Consider the following 16,010-nt stretch of genomic DNA (forward strand, 5'->3'; position numbering starts at 1 on the left):
AACATGCAATCCAAATGAATTGCTGGACCCAGCTGTTGAAGCCTATACTTTTATTTCCTTAAAAAGAAACTGAATGCATTAACTAGACAGATGACTCACATTTAAACGTTTTAAAATATAATAGGCTTACAGTATATAAGCTGGAAATCAAATGTGTAAATGACGAATGTTGAGGTAGATCAAATAAAAATCACATTAAATCTGACCTGGCTGTTCACACCAAAGACACATTGGAAAAAATCAGATACGTATCTGATTTATTTCCACATATGAAATTGCTCCATCCAGTTAACATATCTGTGTCACATGTGAGTGAAAAAAAATCTGATTTGGGCCACATTCAGCTGCGGTGTGAACGTAGCATATATGCCATTTCAGTTGGAGTAAAACTGACTAAAATGAATGAATATGACTAGACGAAATATTTTGTTTGGTCACCAGCTGGGCCGTAATTCTCACTGCATGTAGTGATGATACTTGAGGTCTAAACCTCAAACTACCTGTGTGCTGCTCAGAAGGAAGCAATTCGCAAATATTATATTCTGGAATGTAGAATAATAACAGCTTTTGTTTTCCTCTTTGAACATGTTTTTTTTTTTTTTTTTTTGTGATTTGCCGGTCCCGTCACAGTCTTACAAGACAGCTTGAATTCCCAAGAAAACTCGACTTCACGCTGGGTGTCAAATGAGACATATGACAGTGCAAATTGAAATCCCTAAACTTTCCCCTTACATCACCCCTTTAGGATACATTATTGAAGGTGTTTGAAAAATTAATCATATGAGTCATAATGTTAGGAGCAGAAACCTTTTTTTTTTCTTGTTCCTCACTAAAATCTCTCCCTGTCACAGAGCTGTCAATGTAGTGAGACGGAGTTCAGAGCTTGAGCTGTCAATCAAACCTCAAGCAGGTCCATAGGACGCTCCCCTTGCACTCCGATCTGTCCCTTTCCTATTATTATCATGGACACCACATCTCCCTACAAGTTCCTATAAGATTCAACCGTTCTTAGCAAAACATTTGGCTTTAAACTCCGAAACAAAAGCACTTACACCCATTGGTCCCTCCAGGGCCCTACAGGAGAGGTTCTGTTCTTCAATAAAGCCCCTGATTATCACGCACATCTATCACATTTATTTCATTACTTCCCACCAAAATGCGACAACAATGTAAAGAGAGAGCTGAAATGTGCTGTGTGTCAATGAGGCATGTGATGTCTCTTTTTCAGAATGTGGACAGTGTGCACTGTCAGTTTGGTTGCCATATACCTTGACAAGAAGGTGATTGAGATGGCTCATGTTAATGTCACCCTCACTGATTCATGACACTTCCAATTATAAAGTTGATAGATCCGGTCCTGGAAACTGATTGGTCGATACAGCTTTCCAGCCATATTTAAAGACATGAATAGCTATGTGAAACACTGGTTCACCTTGCTAGAATAACATTCTGTTATTGTTTATATGACAGGAACTAAATGTTCCAGCGAAAGGATGGCATTTAAGTAATTTACTTAAAATAACGTTTCAATGTGTTTCTTCAACTTTTGGACTTCTAAGTATGTTAAAACATTTTTCACACTCTCAGTATATATTTTTTTTCTTTCCAAAGTTCAACAGTGTGTGTACATGCATCACAGGAAATGAATGTCATTTTTGTCATGAAATTCCCACCACAGTGACATTTCTTCTTTTTTCTTTTTTTTGGATTTTTACCCTTTTTCACCCAATTTGGAATGCCCAATTCCCAATGCGCTTTCAAGTCCTCATGGTCGTGTAGTGATTCGCCTCAATCCGGGTGGTGGAGGATGAATCCCAGCTACCTCCGCGTCTGAGACCTTCAACCCATGCATCTTATCATGTGACTTGTTGAGCGCGTTGCCACGGAGACATAGTGCGTGTGGAGGTTTCACGCCACCCACCGCGACATCCACGCTCAACTCACCACGTGCCCCACCGAGAACGAACCACATTATAGTGACCACGAGGAGGTTACCCCATGTGACTCTACCCTCCCTAGCAACCGGGCCAATTTGGTTGCTTAGGAGACCTGGCTGGAGTCACTCAGCACGCCCTGGGATTCAAACTAGTGAACTCCAGGGGTGGTAGCCAGTGTCTTTTACCACTGAGCTACCCAGGCCCCCAATTCACAGTGACATTTCTAGCACATCTCAAATTCTGCAATGTGTTTAACAGAATTATGTGGTGGAAATGACCATGACAGAAATGTGCTTATTGTGGGCATGACATATTGTTAGGATGTTGGTCTTGGTGGACTATGCTATGCTGCTTCTGCTGCTGCTGCAGAGCAAGTACTGAGACTTGCAACTGCTATAACATACACAGTGTAACAGTGTAAGGACAGCTCGCTCCTCCCCTGGCGGATGGCCGCAGCTGCTCCCCTGGCGGATGCTCCCCTGGCCGCGGCTGCTCCTCCTCCCTCCCGGGTTTCGGCACCACTGTAACAGTATAAGGATGGACAAGGAGGAGGCGGAAACCGGCTGAACAGTCAGCATAAACTTTTAATGGTAAAACTTTAAATGGTAAAACTTAATGGTCTCTCTCTCCCTCAATCTGGCACCTTTGGCTCCCCTTTATCTCGCTCTCCCACTGATCATCTGATTCATCACCGGCCGTGCACCATCATGGCCCGGCCACGCCCTCCTCCTTGTCACACACAGACATACTTTGTTAAGCATGTATGACATGCTGCTGCACAAATAGACATACAAACTGTACTCCATGTTGCAAATCTAGACATGTGGAGCTGGGGGGAGGTGGGTTCCAGAGAAAACCTTTTACAGTGCAGTGAAACTGGCTTATCAGCAAAACTATAAATGTTAGACAAAGAGAGAGACGAAAGTTGCTTGGCTACCCGATTAAATGAGCCACAAGCCAACTGGCTATCAGATAACATGTCCAAAGAAACTTTCAGCTTGCTCCACATAGAGTTTCAAAGCTGAATACTTTGGTCAGTTCTGCAAAGACGTGAACACTTTTTACAAGCCAGAATCTCATAATTACAGTAATTCTGACATGATGTGAATGCACCATAAGAGTACCACATTCTTATTGGAAGCTGTTGGATTTATTGCTTTAGGAATTTTCATTTACATACGTGAGGTGGATGATGTGCAGAAATTGGTGAGAGACTGGTATTCCAATTTCTGCACAGTTCTGCCTGCCTGTGAGTGAATATATGAGTGAAACAAAGGTATAAATCTCAACTGACCTATGTGTTTGATGACTCATGGGAACATAAGTTATAGCAAATATTCTAACATCATAAATTCAGACGTATTCTAATATAAGACACCCACAACACCAAAACGAACAGGCCTCTGCTGAGAAATTTACTGCACATTTCTGTAATTGTTATGTTCCTGGCACTGAATGCTCCATCCCTCCCAGCACACTCACTCACGCACACACACACACACACACACACACACACACACACACACACACACATGCTTACACATGCCGCAGAGTGGCAGGACCTGGCTAGGCAAATCTCTTCTTGCCTCGGTGTGATTTAGTGCTAATCGGCTTTTTATTACTCTCTGATTAACAATCCATCTACATATTTAGAGCACTGTGTGAGAAAGGGAGAATGGGAAAGAAAAATTGAGAAGGGCTGGGAGAGACAGAGAAACTGTGAGCGGGCTGAAGTTTCATTCCCATTGAGGTTATTTTGAAGAACTGAATATTGAAGCGAGCCAGACGATTGTGCAGCATCGCCTGCATTTCAGTAATCCAAAGAGGAAGTGTGCAACTGAGGGCGTGGAGAGAAAGAATGAATAATAGGGAGAGGAGGAACAGTGAGCGTTGAAAGTGAAGTAGAGATGGAGATTTAGACGCTAGAAAGCTAAGAAGGTGAGGGAGACAGGAATTGAGAAATGTGCTGGCTGGGATTCAGAGACCAGGTCAGTAAAGCTCATCCAGTGAGAGGACACTTGCCGTGGAGAAACGTGAGACCCATGCCAATGTACTAAACACAGAGCCAAACCTCTCATCCAATCAGCATGCTCCATGCATGTCAAGCAGCCCTGCAATAAAAGCTAAAAACCACCAATAGACAAGGTTCAAATTATAGACATCTGCAAAGAGAAATGGCAGAGTGTTTTTTTTTTTTTTTCCACAGTCACTGCCATGATGGTGAATACACTGCAGTTAATTCTGCCTGGTTCTGCTCATCAAGCCAAAGTGAGTGATCCAAGGTGCAGGGGGGCCTAAGGCATACATGAAAGGAATGCTTATGCTCTTGTGCTGAGAACTCTCCTGTTGCCCTCATCTTATTTATAAACTCAGCAAAAAACGAAACGTCCATTTTTCAGGACACTTTATTTTAAAGATAATTTTGTAAAAATCTGAATAACTTAACAGATCTTTATTGTAAAGGGTTTAAACAATGTTTTCCATGCTTGTTCAATTAACCATAAACAGTTAATGAACATGCACCAGTGGAATGGTCATTAAGACACTAACAGCTTACAGACGGTAGGCAATTAAGGTCACAGTTATAAAAAACTTAGGACACTAAAGAGACCTTTCTACTGACTCTGAAAAATACCAAAAGAAAGATGCCCAGGGTCCCTGCTCATCTGCGTGAACGTGCCTTAGGCACGCTGCATGGAGGCATGAGGACTGCAGATGTGACCAGGGCAATAAATTGCAATGTCCGTACTGTGAGACGCCTAAGACAGCGCTACAGGGAGACAGGAAGGACAGCTGATCGTTCTCGAAGTGGCAGACCATTTGTAAAAACACGTGCACAGGATCGGTACATCCGAATATCACACCTGCGGGACAGGTACAGGATGGCAACAGCAACTGCCCGAGTTACACCAGGAATACACAATCCCTCCAACAGTGCTCAGACTGTCTACAATAGGCTGAGAGAGGCTGGACTGAGGGCTTGTAGGTCTGTTAGATGTCCTTACCAGACATCACCCGCAACAACATTACCTATGGGCACAAACCCACCTTCGCTGGACCAGACAAGACTGGAAAAAAGTGCTCTTCACTGACGAGTTGTGGTTTTGTCTCACCAGGGGTGATGGTCGGACTCGCATTTATCATCGAAGGAATGAGCGTTACACCGAGGCCTGTACTCTGGAGCGGGATCGATTTGGAGGGTCCATCATGGTTTGGGGCGGTGTGTCACAGCATCATAGGACTGAGCTTGTTGTCATTGCAGGAAATCTCAACACTGTGCGTTACAGGGAAGTCATTCTCCTCCCTCATGTGGTACCCTTCCTGCAGGCTCATCCTGACATGACCCTTGAGCATGACAATGCCACCAGGCATACTGCTTGTTCTGTGTGTGATTTCCTGCAAGACAGGTATGTCAGTGTTCTGCCATGGCCAGCGAAGAGCCCGGATCTCAATCCAATTGAGCACATCTGGGACCTGTTGGATCGGAGGGTGAAGGCTAGGGCCATTTCCCCCAGAAATGTCCGGGAAAGTGCCTTGGAGGAAGAGTGGGGTAACATCTCACAGCAAGAACTGGCAAATCTGGTGCAGTCCATGAGGAGGAGATGCACTGCAGTACTTAATGCAGCTGGTGGGCACACCAGATACTGACTGATACTTTTGATTTTGCCCCCCCCCCCCCCCCCTTGTTTAGTGACAGATTATTCTATTTCTGTTAGTCACATGTCTGTGAAACTTGTTCAGTTTATGTCTTAGTTGAATCTTTTTATGTTCATACAAATATGTACATGTTAAGATTGCTGAAAATAAAAGCAGTTGAAAGTGAGAGGACTTTTTTTTTTTTTTTTTTTTTTTTTTTTATGAGCTTGGTTTCAGTCAATCTAGCTGTTTCTTGCTTGTTTAAACAGACATAAGCAGCAGGACTTTGTCAACAGCACCAGAGCACTGTTATGATTTCTGTTAGGACTGGTTGCTTGACTGAAGCTATAAGAGCAGAGATTTTTCAAAAGAGACGTTTAGAAAATTATGATATCATACGAAAGTGGAACATGGGCTCAGACAACAGCAGATTTGGCACACAAATAAAGCCCAGAAGCAAGTGTTGTGTTCAAAACTGGACTACAAAAGACAGTCCATCAGCTACGTATATTAAAGCACCACTGATGATACAGCCACTTCAGATCCATCATTGCTCGAAGAGCTTAAAATTAGACACTACTATAGATTCCAAGAAAAACTTGGCCCACAATTCTGCTCTATTTTGTTAGCTAGCAGCAATAGCCAGTTTTATCTAGCCAAGAGTAAAGTTAGGAATGTATCTTGTTATTTGCTTTATTTGCTAAGCAATCCATTTGTATGTGTTGGTTTCAAACACCTAGTTTAAAAGCCTATTAAGTTAGAATCATTTTTGTGAATTCTACCCTCCAAAGTAAATTTTCACTATCATCATATTTTTGTTATAGCTCTTGGGTGAACAAGCTAACATAATCAAACCACATAATTTAGGCAAGATTCAACTATATTCTGAAGGCAGATTTTTACCGAAAGGTTTAAATGTGTTCTTATGACAAAAGAATTTTTCATGAATGTCAGGTTGGGGCACGTTGTCACTATGTTTTTTAAAGGAATATTCTGGGTTCAATACAAGTTAAGCTCACTCGACAGCATTTGTTGCATAATGTTGATTACAACAAAAAATTCATTTTGACTTGTCCTCCTTTTCTTTAAAAAAAGCACATCTGGGTTACAGTGAGGCACTTACAATGGAAGTGCCTGTACTAAAGTACAGGTTTTCAATATTTGTACTTTACTTGAGTGTAAATATTTGTTTGGTCTTTTACTTTTACTTCACTACATTTTGAAGTGAAAATTTATACTTTTACTCGCTGAATTTCTCCAGACCATTTCATTACTTTTGCGACTGAACACCGCAAAAAAAGCTGTACGTGCAATAATTCATGCAGATCGGCGACAGTGATGTCTGATTCGTGAAAGAATCATTTGAGTCAAATCTTTTAAACTGGATTCCTTTGAACTGATCAGAAAGATTCAAAAAGCGTTCTGAATGATTTGTTTTGTGAAACACGAATCTGAATCAAAATCACAAGCGAAGCGTGCATCAGATAATGTGTGTTCTGTCATCTCTCTCCACTGGGGAGGACAAGAAACTGCTCATGTAAGTTAAATTATTTTTATTTTTTGTATTTTTTTTGGACAAATTAATTTAATAGGTTTAGGCTTAAACATTATGAAAGCTGTGAAATAATGATGAAGTTATGTGCGATCAGTTTTCCACCTTTCCACGAATCCAGTTTATATAAAAGTCAAACACATTTACCTTTTACATTTAACCAAGGTGTGTATGTCTAACAATATTTATTTTATAAACTAGGATGTTCTGGGTGGTTGCTGTGGCATGCTATGCAGTTGTCAAGGTGATCTGCTGTGTATTTTAGTGCATTGCCACAGTATATGGTTGCCAGGTTGATACTATGCTGTTGCTAAGTTGTTTTCTGTGTTTGAAGCACATTGCTCAGCAGTTGCTAGGGTGTCTAGGTGGTTGTCAGGTTGTTCCAATTCTGTTGTTAAGTAGTTTTAACTGTGTTTTTAGCACATTGCTATGCAGTTGCCAGGGTGTTCTGGGTGGTTGCTGTATGGTTGCTTATTGTCCCAATCTGGCACAAATAATCATGCACCATTCTGATGGTCGATGTGAACATTAACTGAAGCTTCTGACCTGTATCTGCATGATTGTATGCACTGGACTGCTGCCACACGATTGGCTGATTAGATAATCGTATGGATGATTGTTGGTGCCAGATGGGCTGGTTTAAGTATTTTTGTAACTGCTGATCTCCTGGGATTTTCACACACAACAGTCTCTATAATTTACTCCAAATGGTTCCAAAAATAAAATAAAAAACATCCAGTGAGTTGCAGTTCTGTGGACAGATGATGAGAGAGGTCAAACGAGAATGGCCAGACTGGTTCGAACTCACAAAGTCTACGGTAACTCAGATAACCTCTCTGTACAATTGTAGTGAGAAGAATATCATATCAGAATGCTATTCTGAGATGTGGGTTGGCACTGTTTTGGCAGCACAAGGGGGACCTGCACAGTATTAGGCAGGTGGTTTTAATGTTGTGGCTGATCGGTGTATGTTTAACACATAGCCAATATAAACACTATTTCAGTTATGTTTTGGTTTAAACTTTGTTACAGTCATCCTGGGAAGTTCGTACTTATAAGTTCAGAAGTTGGCATTTCGATGTAATGAGCGTTCAACTAAAGTGGAACTTTTTTAAAGTGGAAAAGTAGGAAGCTTTTTCAGCACCAATGCAATGACGTACATTTATTCACATACACTGAAAATTAGGTGTGTCTTCTTTGATCATTCTTGTGTGGCCACATATACTGATGGGAAATGTTATTCTGTAAGCCTGTCACCTCATGTAAACTAGCTAAATAAGTTTTATTTTATGGCAAGCTTTATTCATCATCAATAGGACAACAAATACATTAAATCTAAACTGTACAGTCACCAATTTGCTTGATTCTTGCCGTGCTTCTTAAATTGGCATGCCCCCATCTCAGTGGATTTACCACTTTGCTGTTCATGCACACTAATCTCATAGATATGATCATTTTGATGTGACTTTAATGCTTCATTAAAGGGATAGTTCACTGAAAAATGAAAGTTCTCTCATAATTTTCTCACCCTCATCCCATCCCAGAAATATTCATGACTTTCTTTGTTCGACAGAACAAACACAAATATTTTTTTTAGAAGAATATTTCAATTCTGTATGTCCTTTCAATGTAAGTGAATGGTGGCCAGACATCTGATGCTCTGAAAAGCAAATTAAGGGTGCGTAAAAGTAATCCATACGACTCCAGTGGTTTAATCCATGTCTTCTGAAGCAATCCAGTTGGTTGCAACAGACCAATATAACTGCAATATAACTCCTTTTTCACTGTACATCTTGACAGCAGTCTCCTTGGTGATCATGATTTCAAGCTCGATTACACTTCCTATAGTGCCATCTAGTGCTCTGAGCATGCCTCAAGCAGTAGGAAGTGTAATCGAGCTTGAAATCACGATCATGCCTTAAGACTGCAATGGCAACATGTACAGTGGAAAAGGATATATATATTTTGGTCTGTTCTCACCCTAAACCAACTGGAACACTTCTGAAGACATGGATTAAACCACTGGAGTCGTATGGATTACTTTAATGTTGCCTTTATCTCCTTTTTGGAGCTTCAAATTTCTGGCCACCATTCACTTGCATTGTATGGATCCACAGAGCTGAAATATTCTTCTAAAAATCTTTCCTTGTGTTCAGCAGAAGAACAAAAGTAATACAAATCTGGGATGGCATGAGTAAATAATGAGCACCACCAATCAAATAAGCTGCCACGGGTTTAATTAGCTGTTCCATAATTTATGCAGTTTACTTGTACTTTTGATGCTTAAGAACATTTAAAATCAGTTACTTTAATACTTTTACTTAAGTGGTTTTCTTATGAGCTACTTTAACTTTTACTTGAGTCAATTTTCATGAAGGTATCTTTAATTTTACTTAAGTATGGTAAATGGATACTTTAAACAACACTGATCTGTAATGTGATGAACAAATACTCTGCCAGGACACCTGTGTAAACAGGAGGGGAACTGACTTCATACATGCACTAAAAATCACTGTAACACCAGTTGATTAAATGTCATTACGAACATGGTTGTGAAAAGCGATGTTCTGAGAACAATTCTAGCATAATTTGTTTGCAGATGTAACTTGGTTTGTTATTTTATGACATGTGCAATGAAATTTAGACAGTTTTAAGTGTTACCTAAATGTCCAAAAGTGTCCATATACTTTTTGGGGACTCACTGTATTAAAAGAAGGACCCAAGCCATGTCTAGGGACCATAATATCGTAAAGACTTGGGGATGGGTTCTTTTGATTTGGACTATTAAGTAACCAACCAACTATATAAAGAACTACTGATTATCCAACCTCATTGGATCCACTGCAGCTCTGTAGAGCTCTAAATCATTCTAGATTCCAAGATAATACTCGGTCCACGTTGTCTAAACTATTTTTATAGCTTGCAGCAATAGCCATTTTTACCCAGTCGAAAGTAAACTTGGTATTATAGCCGACTGTTTTTTTTTTTATTGGAGCATCCTTAGAGACAAAGATGCCAAGAAAAACAAGAGGAAGAGAAAAAAGAGATAAAAGCTATGAAAATGGACCACAGGGCATTTTTGTGTGAATCGAACATCTGAGTATCTCCATCAGCCATTCTCAGCAGTCTGCTTCCCTCTGCGGAGCACCAGACACAACAGGAGGGATGGATGGAGAGAGGCATTATGGGAATATTCCAAGCCAGCAGAGAGGCAACTGCATTCATAGGGAATAGTAACTGGCACACTAAAATGACAGCACATCCAGCTCCTTACCTTAGCTTAACTCAGAGTACAATGAATAAGAGAAATCGTAACACTTAATATAGTGAATGCAAGAACTGAAGTCCCACATTTAATTTAAAGAGCCAATCACCTTTTTGAAAGAGGCATCACCTGTTTACTCTAGAAATCATTTACTAGCTTTGCTGGAAAAGGAAAAACTGCAAAGAGCTGCCTAAGCTGAATGGCTGGTCTTAGCTGGCCTCCCAGCCTGGTCAGTTGACAGTTTAGAAGGATTTGGGACATTTTTAAGCTGATCAGCCTGGAAGATCAGCTGGACTCTCAACTAAACCAGCTGAGTACCAGCTTAAACTAGTTGAGACCAGTAAACCCGCTTGTGGGACGCTTTAGCATTTTGAGTGGTTCAATAAGGGAGAATTCGCCATCAGACAGGCGAGTCCCCCTGGAGAATTTTAGCACTTCATGTCTTCAATAAGGCACATTTCGAAGCCCTCAAAGCAGGGTTCCCTTTGAGCTGCTTCGGTACGGGACAATAGCCGTCTCTTACAGGACATCTTTATTTCGGCCAAAATACGGGACGTACGGCTAATATGATACAGTTGGCAAACCTAGACTTGTGCCTTTAAGTAATCACCTAGCAACCACTCAGCACACCCTAGCAACCACATATCAATGGCTATAAAACACCCAGAACCCCTTATCAACTGCACAGCAATGCCCAGGCATCGACCCAGAGCACTCTTGAATTGTGGGAGCTAGTTTTGCATGGCAAGCACCGCTCACATTTTCTTCTGAAAATTATGTAAATATAAAATACAGTATTATTTACATGATTCAGAGCTGCATACAGTATGTTTCAGGATCTATAGATCTTCTATTTTACCTAGACATTGTGCACAGTCTTTGAATTACTGAAAATGTCCTATAATAAATATGTTTGAATGAAGGCAATGTGTTTTGCCTGGTTTGCCTCATGCACTTTGATCTTCTCTTCAGGCTCCCAGAGGTTCGGATTTCAGACAACGGACCTTATGAATGCCATGTAGGAATCTATGATCGTGCAACACGGGAGAAGATCGTCCTGGCATCAGGGAACGTCTTGCTTACGGTCATGTGTGAGTATAAATGCACTGCCAAAATGTCCCATAATTTGCATCCATCAGATATGTGGAACAGAATGTGATATTTGAAAGCATCTTCAAAACAGATGAACAAGGATGTAACCATGTATTCAGGATTGAGGGTAACCATAATTTATGTATTTGACCATTAATGAATCTGAATATTTGGAGGGATGCGCTACAACCTTGATGATGGAGCTGGAAGTGTTTAGTTCAGATCTTAGACCGACGCCTGGTGGTGACAAACAAAATGATGTGTCAGGGCTTTTGGCATTTTATACAGAAGTTGGCAGAGAAGTTTACTCAAAGGTGGCGTTGCACCCAGTAGTTGACCCATAAATCTTTAGTCTTGTCCTTGAACATGCAATCTGAGTTTTGAAGTGGTAAATCCCATGATTTTTTATGGAGTGAGTGTATTTGCTATAGTTTGGGGACAAAATTGTCCCCAGAAATGAGCTAAATCTGACAAAATCTCTGTTTGGGGGGAATTCACTACGAATTAATTGCACCCTGTAAAAGCACTGTTTATTTAAACTTGCTGTTTGAGCTGGTTTAGCGCCCGATTCACTGAGGGAACTATGCTGATCAGGCAATGCACAAGCAATGTTGCAGTTCCCAATCTTGAGGGCTGCTTCTGAGCCCTGTATAGCGGGTAATGCATCAGACCACTATGATCTGACCTACTGGTGGAACTGTGCAGCATCACTCCACTACTGTGATCCAGAGACCTGAATCATCTCTTTAACATACTGAAAGTGGCTTGAATATACCTCACATCTGGATATATGCCAGGTTATAATGCTCTTCAACATCATTTGATCATTATTTGATGAATTACTGCTGATATGATCGATAGAACATTTCTTTTAAATAAAAACTATTTTACAGCCTGTTTTCATCTGGTGGTAATAGTGCACTTTAAATTGCATCTGACAATTTTTGAGAATTAATCGAAATTTATATTGAGCCTAATTTACATGCTGTTGAAAGGAGGTGTGTTTGTGCAGAACGGTATGCTAATGACTTAATTGAATTACTCAAGACAGCGCACAATTTCAGCGCTGATTGTTGCTGCTTAAACTAGATTGTGGGTGGTTAGTGAATAAGACGCAGCTTTTTGCGCTGATATACCACCGTTTAGTGATTCTGCCCCTGTAGTCTCTAATTAGCTCTTTATAAAAACCGTAGAAGTCTATGGTATGTTTCCATTTTGATAGCTTGGTAAACATGTTTGTGTGTTTTCTTTATTAGAGCTTGAGAAGTTAGGCTGGAATGGGCCCATCATTATGTCTGACTGTCTTTGTGTTATAAGGACTTCTGAATGAGAAGAAGGGTTGTGTGTGTGTGTGTACAATGCATAAGACTTTGCTTTAAACCTCATCTCGCTATTTATATTCATGCTGTACTGCAGAGCATCATTTGGGAAATTCTGAGGCAAGGAGAATGCAAAGATACAAAGACAGTTGATTTTATTTTAATCATTCTACTTGTATACTCATCACTTGTAGATATTTTTTTTATAGTGGTGCACTGATCAAGAAATTTGAGGCCTATACTGATCTCCGATTTTATTAACACTAAGTTCGTCCGATACCAATTTTTCAAAAAGTGACCTTTGCCACACTTTTGCAAGTTATATTGTGCCCCACGCAGTATGCCCCACACAGTAATATTACGGTAACACTTTACAAAAAGATTCCATTTGTTTTACATTATTTAACAGCATTACTGTAGTTAACATGAACTAATGAACTTAATGTTAGTTACAAAATATACTATTACATTTTTAAAATCAAAAGTTGTATATGTTAACATTAATGCACTATGAACTAACATGAACAATCGTAATTTTATTAACTAACATTATAATTAATAAAGTCTGTAAAAATATATTGTTAATTTTTTGTTCATGATACCTAATGCATTAATTAATGTTAACAAATGGAACCTTTTTATAAAGTTACCAAAATTAAATTAAGTGTGAATTTCTAACAATTATTTGTTTTGAAACAGTTATGAATAGTTCTGTTGTCAATATCAAAAGGTCATTGTGACATACTGGTAAGCAGTAAAAACCTTGAGAGCATCACACACAGTAGAGGTACGTTCAAAAATAAGAAAAGAATATATCAATTACAAGCTCTAAAACTGCTCCAGTGAGAAATCATTAATATCTATGATTTGTTTACTGTCTTTGGCATTTTGCTGTAACACAAATCACTAATTATTAAGCAAATGTGCGAAGAAGACGTGGTGCTGTTATGGTTAAAATGCAGTTGCTGTGATTAGTGGTACTGTGACTAACATTAATCTGATTTAAATTGGGATCCTCACAGAATAGTGCTGAGATGAGTGACTGATGAGATATTTAGAGCACCTGGAGAGCGTGCATGTTTGATTGACACCGCGAGTGAGCATATTGAAGGGAGTGAAGCTGAAAATGCTCTATCGCTCCACACACCATCTGATTGTCATGACTCACATTACATCACATATACTCAGATTTGTAACACATGTTTATTTATTCGTTTTTATACCCATCTGCAGTCTCTTCATCCTCTCTGTGCTCACAGTGTAGCAAGCCAGAATTACTACCGTAATGACTCTAGAAAACGGCAACTTATTATTCATACATTCTTACACATTAAAAAAAAAAAAAAACAAGCATGCAGATTCATCTGAAAAACAGCATGTCTGAAAGTTTACATTCATGAATACTTAGAATTGCCAACAATTCACCCTCCGGAGGCTACACTGTCATGCATCAAGGGCTGAGAATGCACTCATTCATTAGAGTAGCAGCGTATGTGTGATTCCCTGCGTGCTGCAAAAAAGATTGGCCCTGATTCTAGGCACGATCAGCCGAGCACAGACTTAAGATGAAGATCGGCCGATTTAGATCTGCGGCCGATCGGTCAGTGCACCTCAAATTTTTTCGTAACACGTTACGTTTCCATAACTTTTTAATGATAAGTCAAAGTTGACATACATTCAGATAGTTAGACATTTCCTGATATAGTTCATGTACTGTATATTCAGCATTATTGTACAGGAATGTGACATGTTGCTACCGAATGTTGTGGAACCAGGAAGTAATTGGGTTCACATAATCAGTGATGAGTGCGATACAAAAGTTGCGTTTTCGCTTGGAGATTACATATTTACTCCACTGACGTTAGGTTTATGTTTGGGGTTTGGGTTAGGGGGTAGAGTTACTAAAATACACATTTCTGTTTACTTTATTTACATATTTACAACAAAAAATACAACTCACTTTTGGCACCACTCTGTGGACATTGCACCCATAAACTGGAGCTCACACATGCTCATACATTCAACAACACTTCCAGGTTTGGCCACTGGGGGCAGTGATGCAAATTATGATAAGCACAGACTGATTTCATCAGCAAAACTTTCAACCAACTGTCACTGAATTCACAGTGAGATCAGTCTGGTATATTCATATTTGAAGATAAATTAATCATCTCGTGAACATTACATAATGTTTATTAACGTTATCATAAGCATTATGAATTATTTATCTTTTTTTTTTGTATTACCTATTTCCTTATTATCGTCAATCAACATGATTTACTTTTTGTTAGATAGAGCTCATTAGCAATTCTTTCTTTCACCGTCTGAGCAGCCACAGAGGGAATGTTTATCAGTACATTGTCCTGATTGACACTCTAAGATATTCTATTTCATCTGTTGCCTTAACAGCACCACTGTGTCTGTCTAAAGCGAGGGCCCCAGACACTTACATCCACTCTACACATCTCCACTAGCTCCCCACAGCCATAAGCATGAGACTTGACTAAGAACAGTCAGCCTATCTGTGTATGTCTGGGTTTGTCCACCAGTCAGAGAGAGATGCAGCCTGCCATTAATAAGGACCATCATCATTTTAGGCCCATTGTTAAAATGAATAAATAAATATGGATGTGTGCAGTCATAAGGCTGATAGTACTATCCTGAACAGCTGCTGAGCTCTCTGATAAGAGAGACTGAGAGTGTGTGAAATCCCCAGAAGAGCTGACATGAACCAACACATCTTACAATAAAGAATGCCACTTCTAGCCTCTTCAGCTATACAGATAGAGAGAACATAACTAGGGATGTGCAAAACTACTGTCAGAATTGAGTCGTTGACTAGTTAGACTAGTTGAATAATTGGTTTTAAAGGGATAGTTCACCCAAAAATTAAAACATGTCATTTATTCAACCTCATGGCTTTCCAAACCAGTATGACTTTTCACACTGCCCCAGCAAACACCATCATCCAACAATTGTTGGGTTTTTTCGGATCAGTGTGATCTCTCTGTTGGCTTTTGTTGGCATTCGTTGGTGTCTGATTTCACCGATTCAACATGTTTAATCAGCGTTTGTTGGGTCTTGAAATATTTGAGCAGTGTGGTATGATATTCCAACAAACTCTGACATAATCTGACAACATCGTGAACCGTTGCCATGACAATGACCTAAGCGTCCCTGTCAACTCACTGAAAAAGAATGCGCGCGAC

At 39.8% G+C, this 16,010-nt stretch overlaps 1 protein-coding gene across 2 annotated transcripts in view; it reads left to right on the forward strand.

The window, feature by feature from the left end:
- The window catches only part of LOC127427593 (immunoglobulin superfamily member 21-like), a 335,959-nt gene that overhangs the window by 211,117 nt on the left and 108,832 nt on the right, over positions 1-16,010 (forward strand). For both annotated transcript variants that reach the window (XM_051675268.1, XM_051675269.1), the window contains exon 4: positions 11,363-11,481. In XM_051675268.1, the coding sequence (XP_051531228.1) occupies positions 11,363-11,481 (119 nt within the window). The remainder of the gene's footprint in view (positions 1-11,362; positions 11,482-16,010) is intronic.

This window comes from Myxocyprinus asiaticus, chromosome 37, assembly GCF_019703515.2.
Source record: "Myxocyprinus asiaticus isolate MX2 ecotype Aquarium Trade chromosome 37, UBuf_Myxa_2, whole genome shotgun sequence".
Taxonomy (NCBI): domain Eukaryota; kingdom Metazoa; phylum Chordata; class Actinopteri; order Cypriniformes; family Catostomidae; genus Myxocyprinus; species Myxocyprinus asiaticus.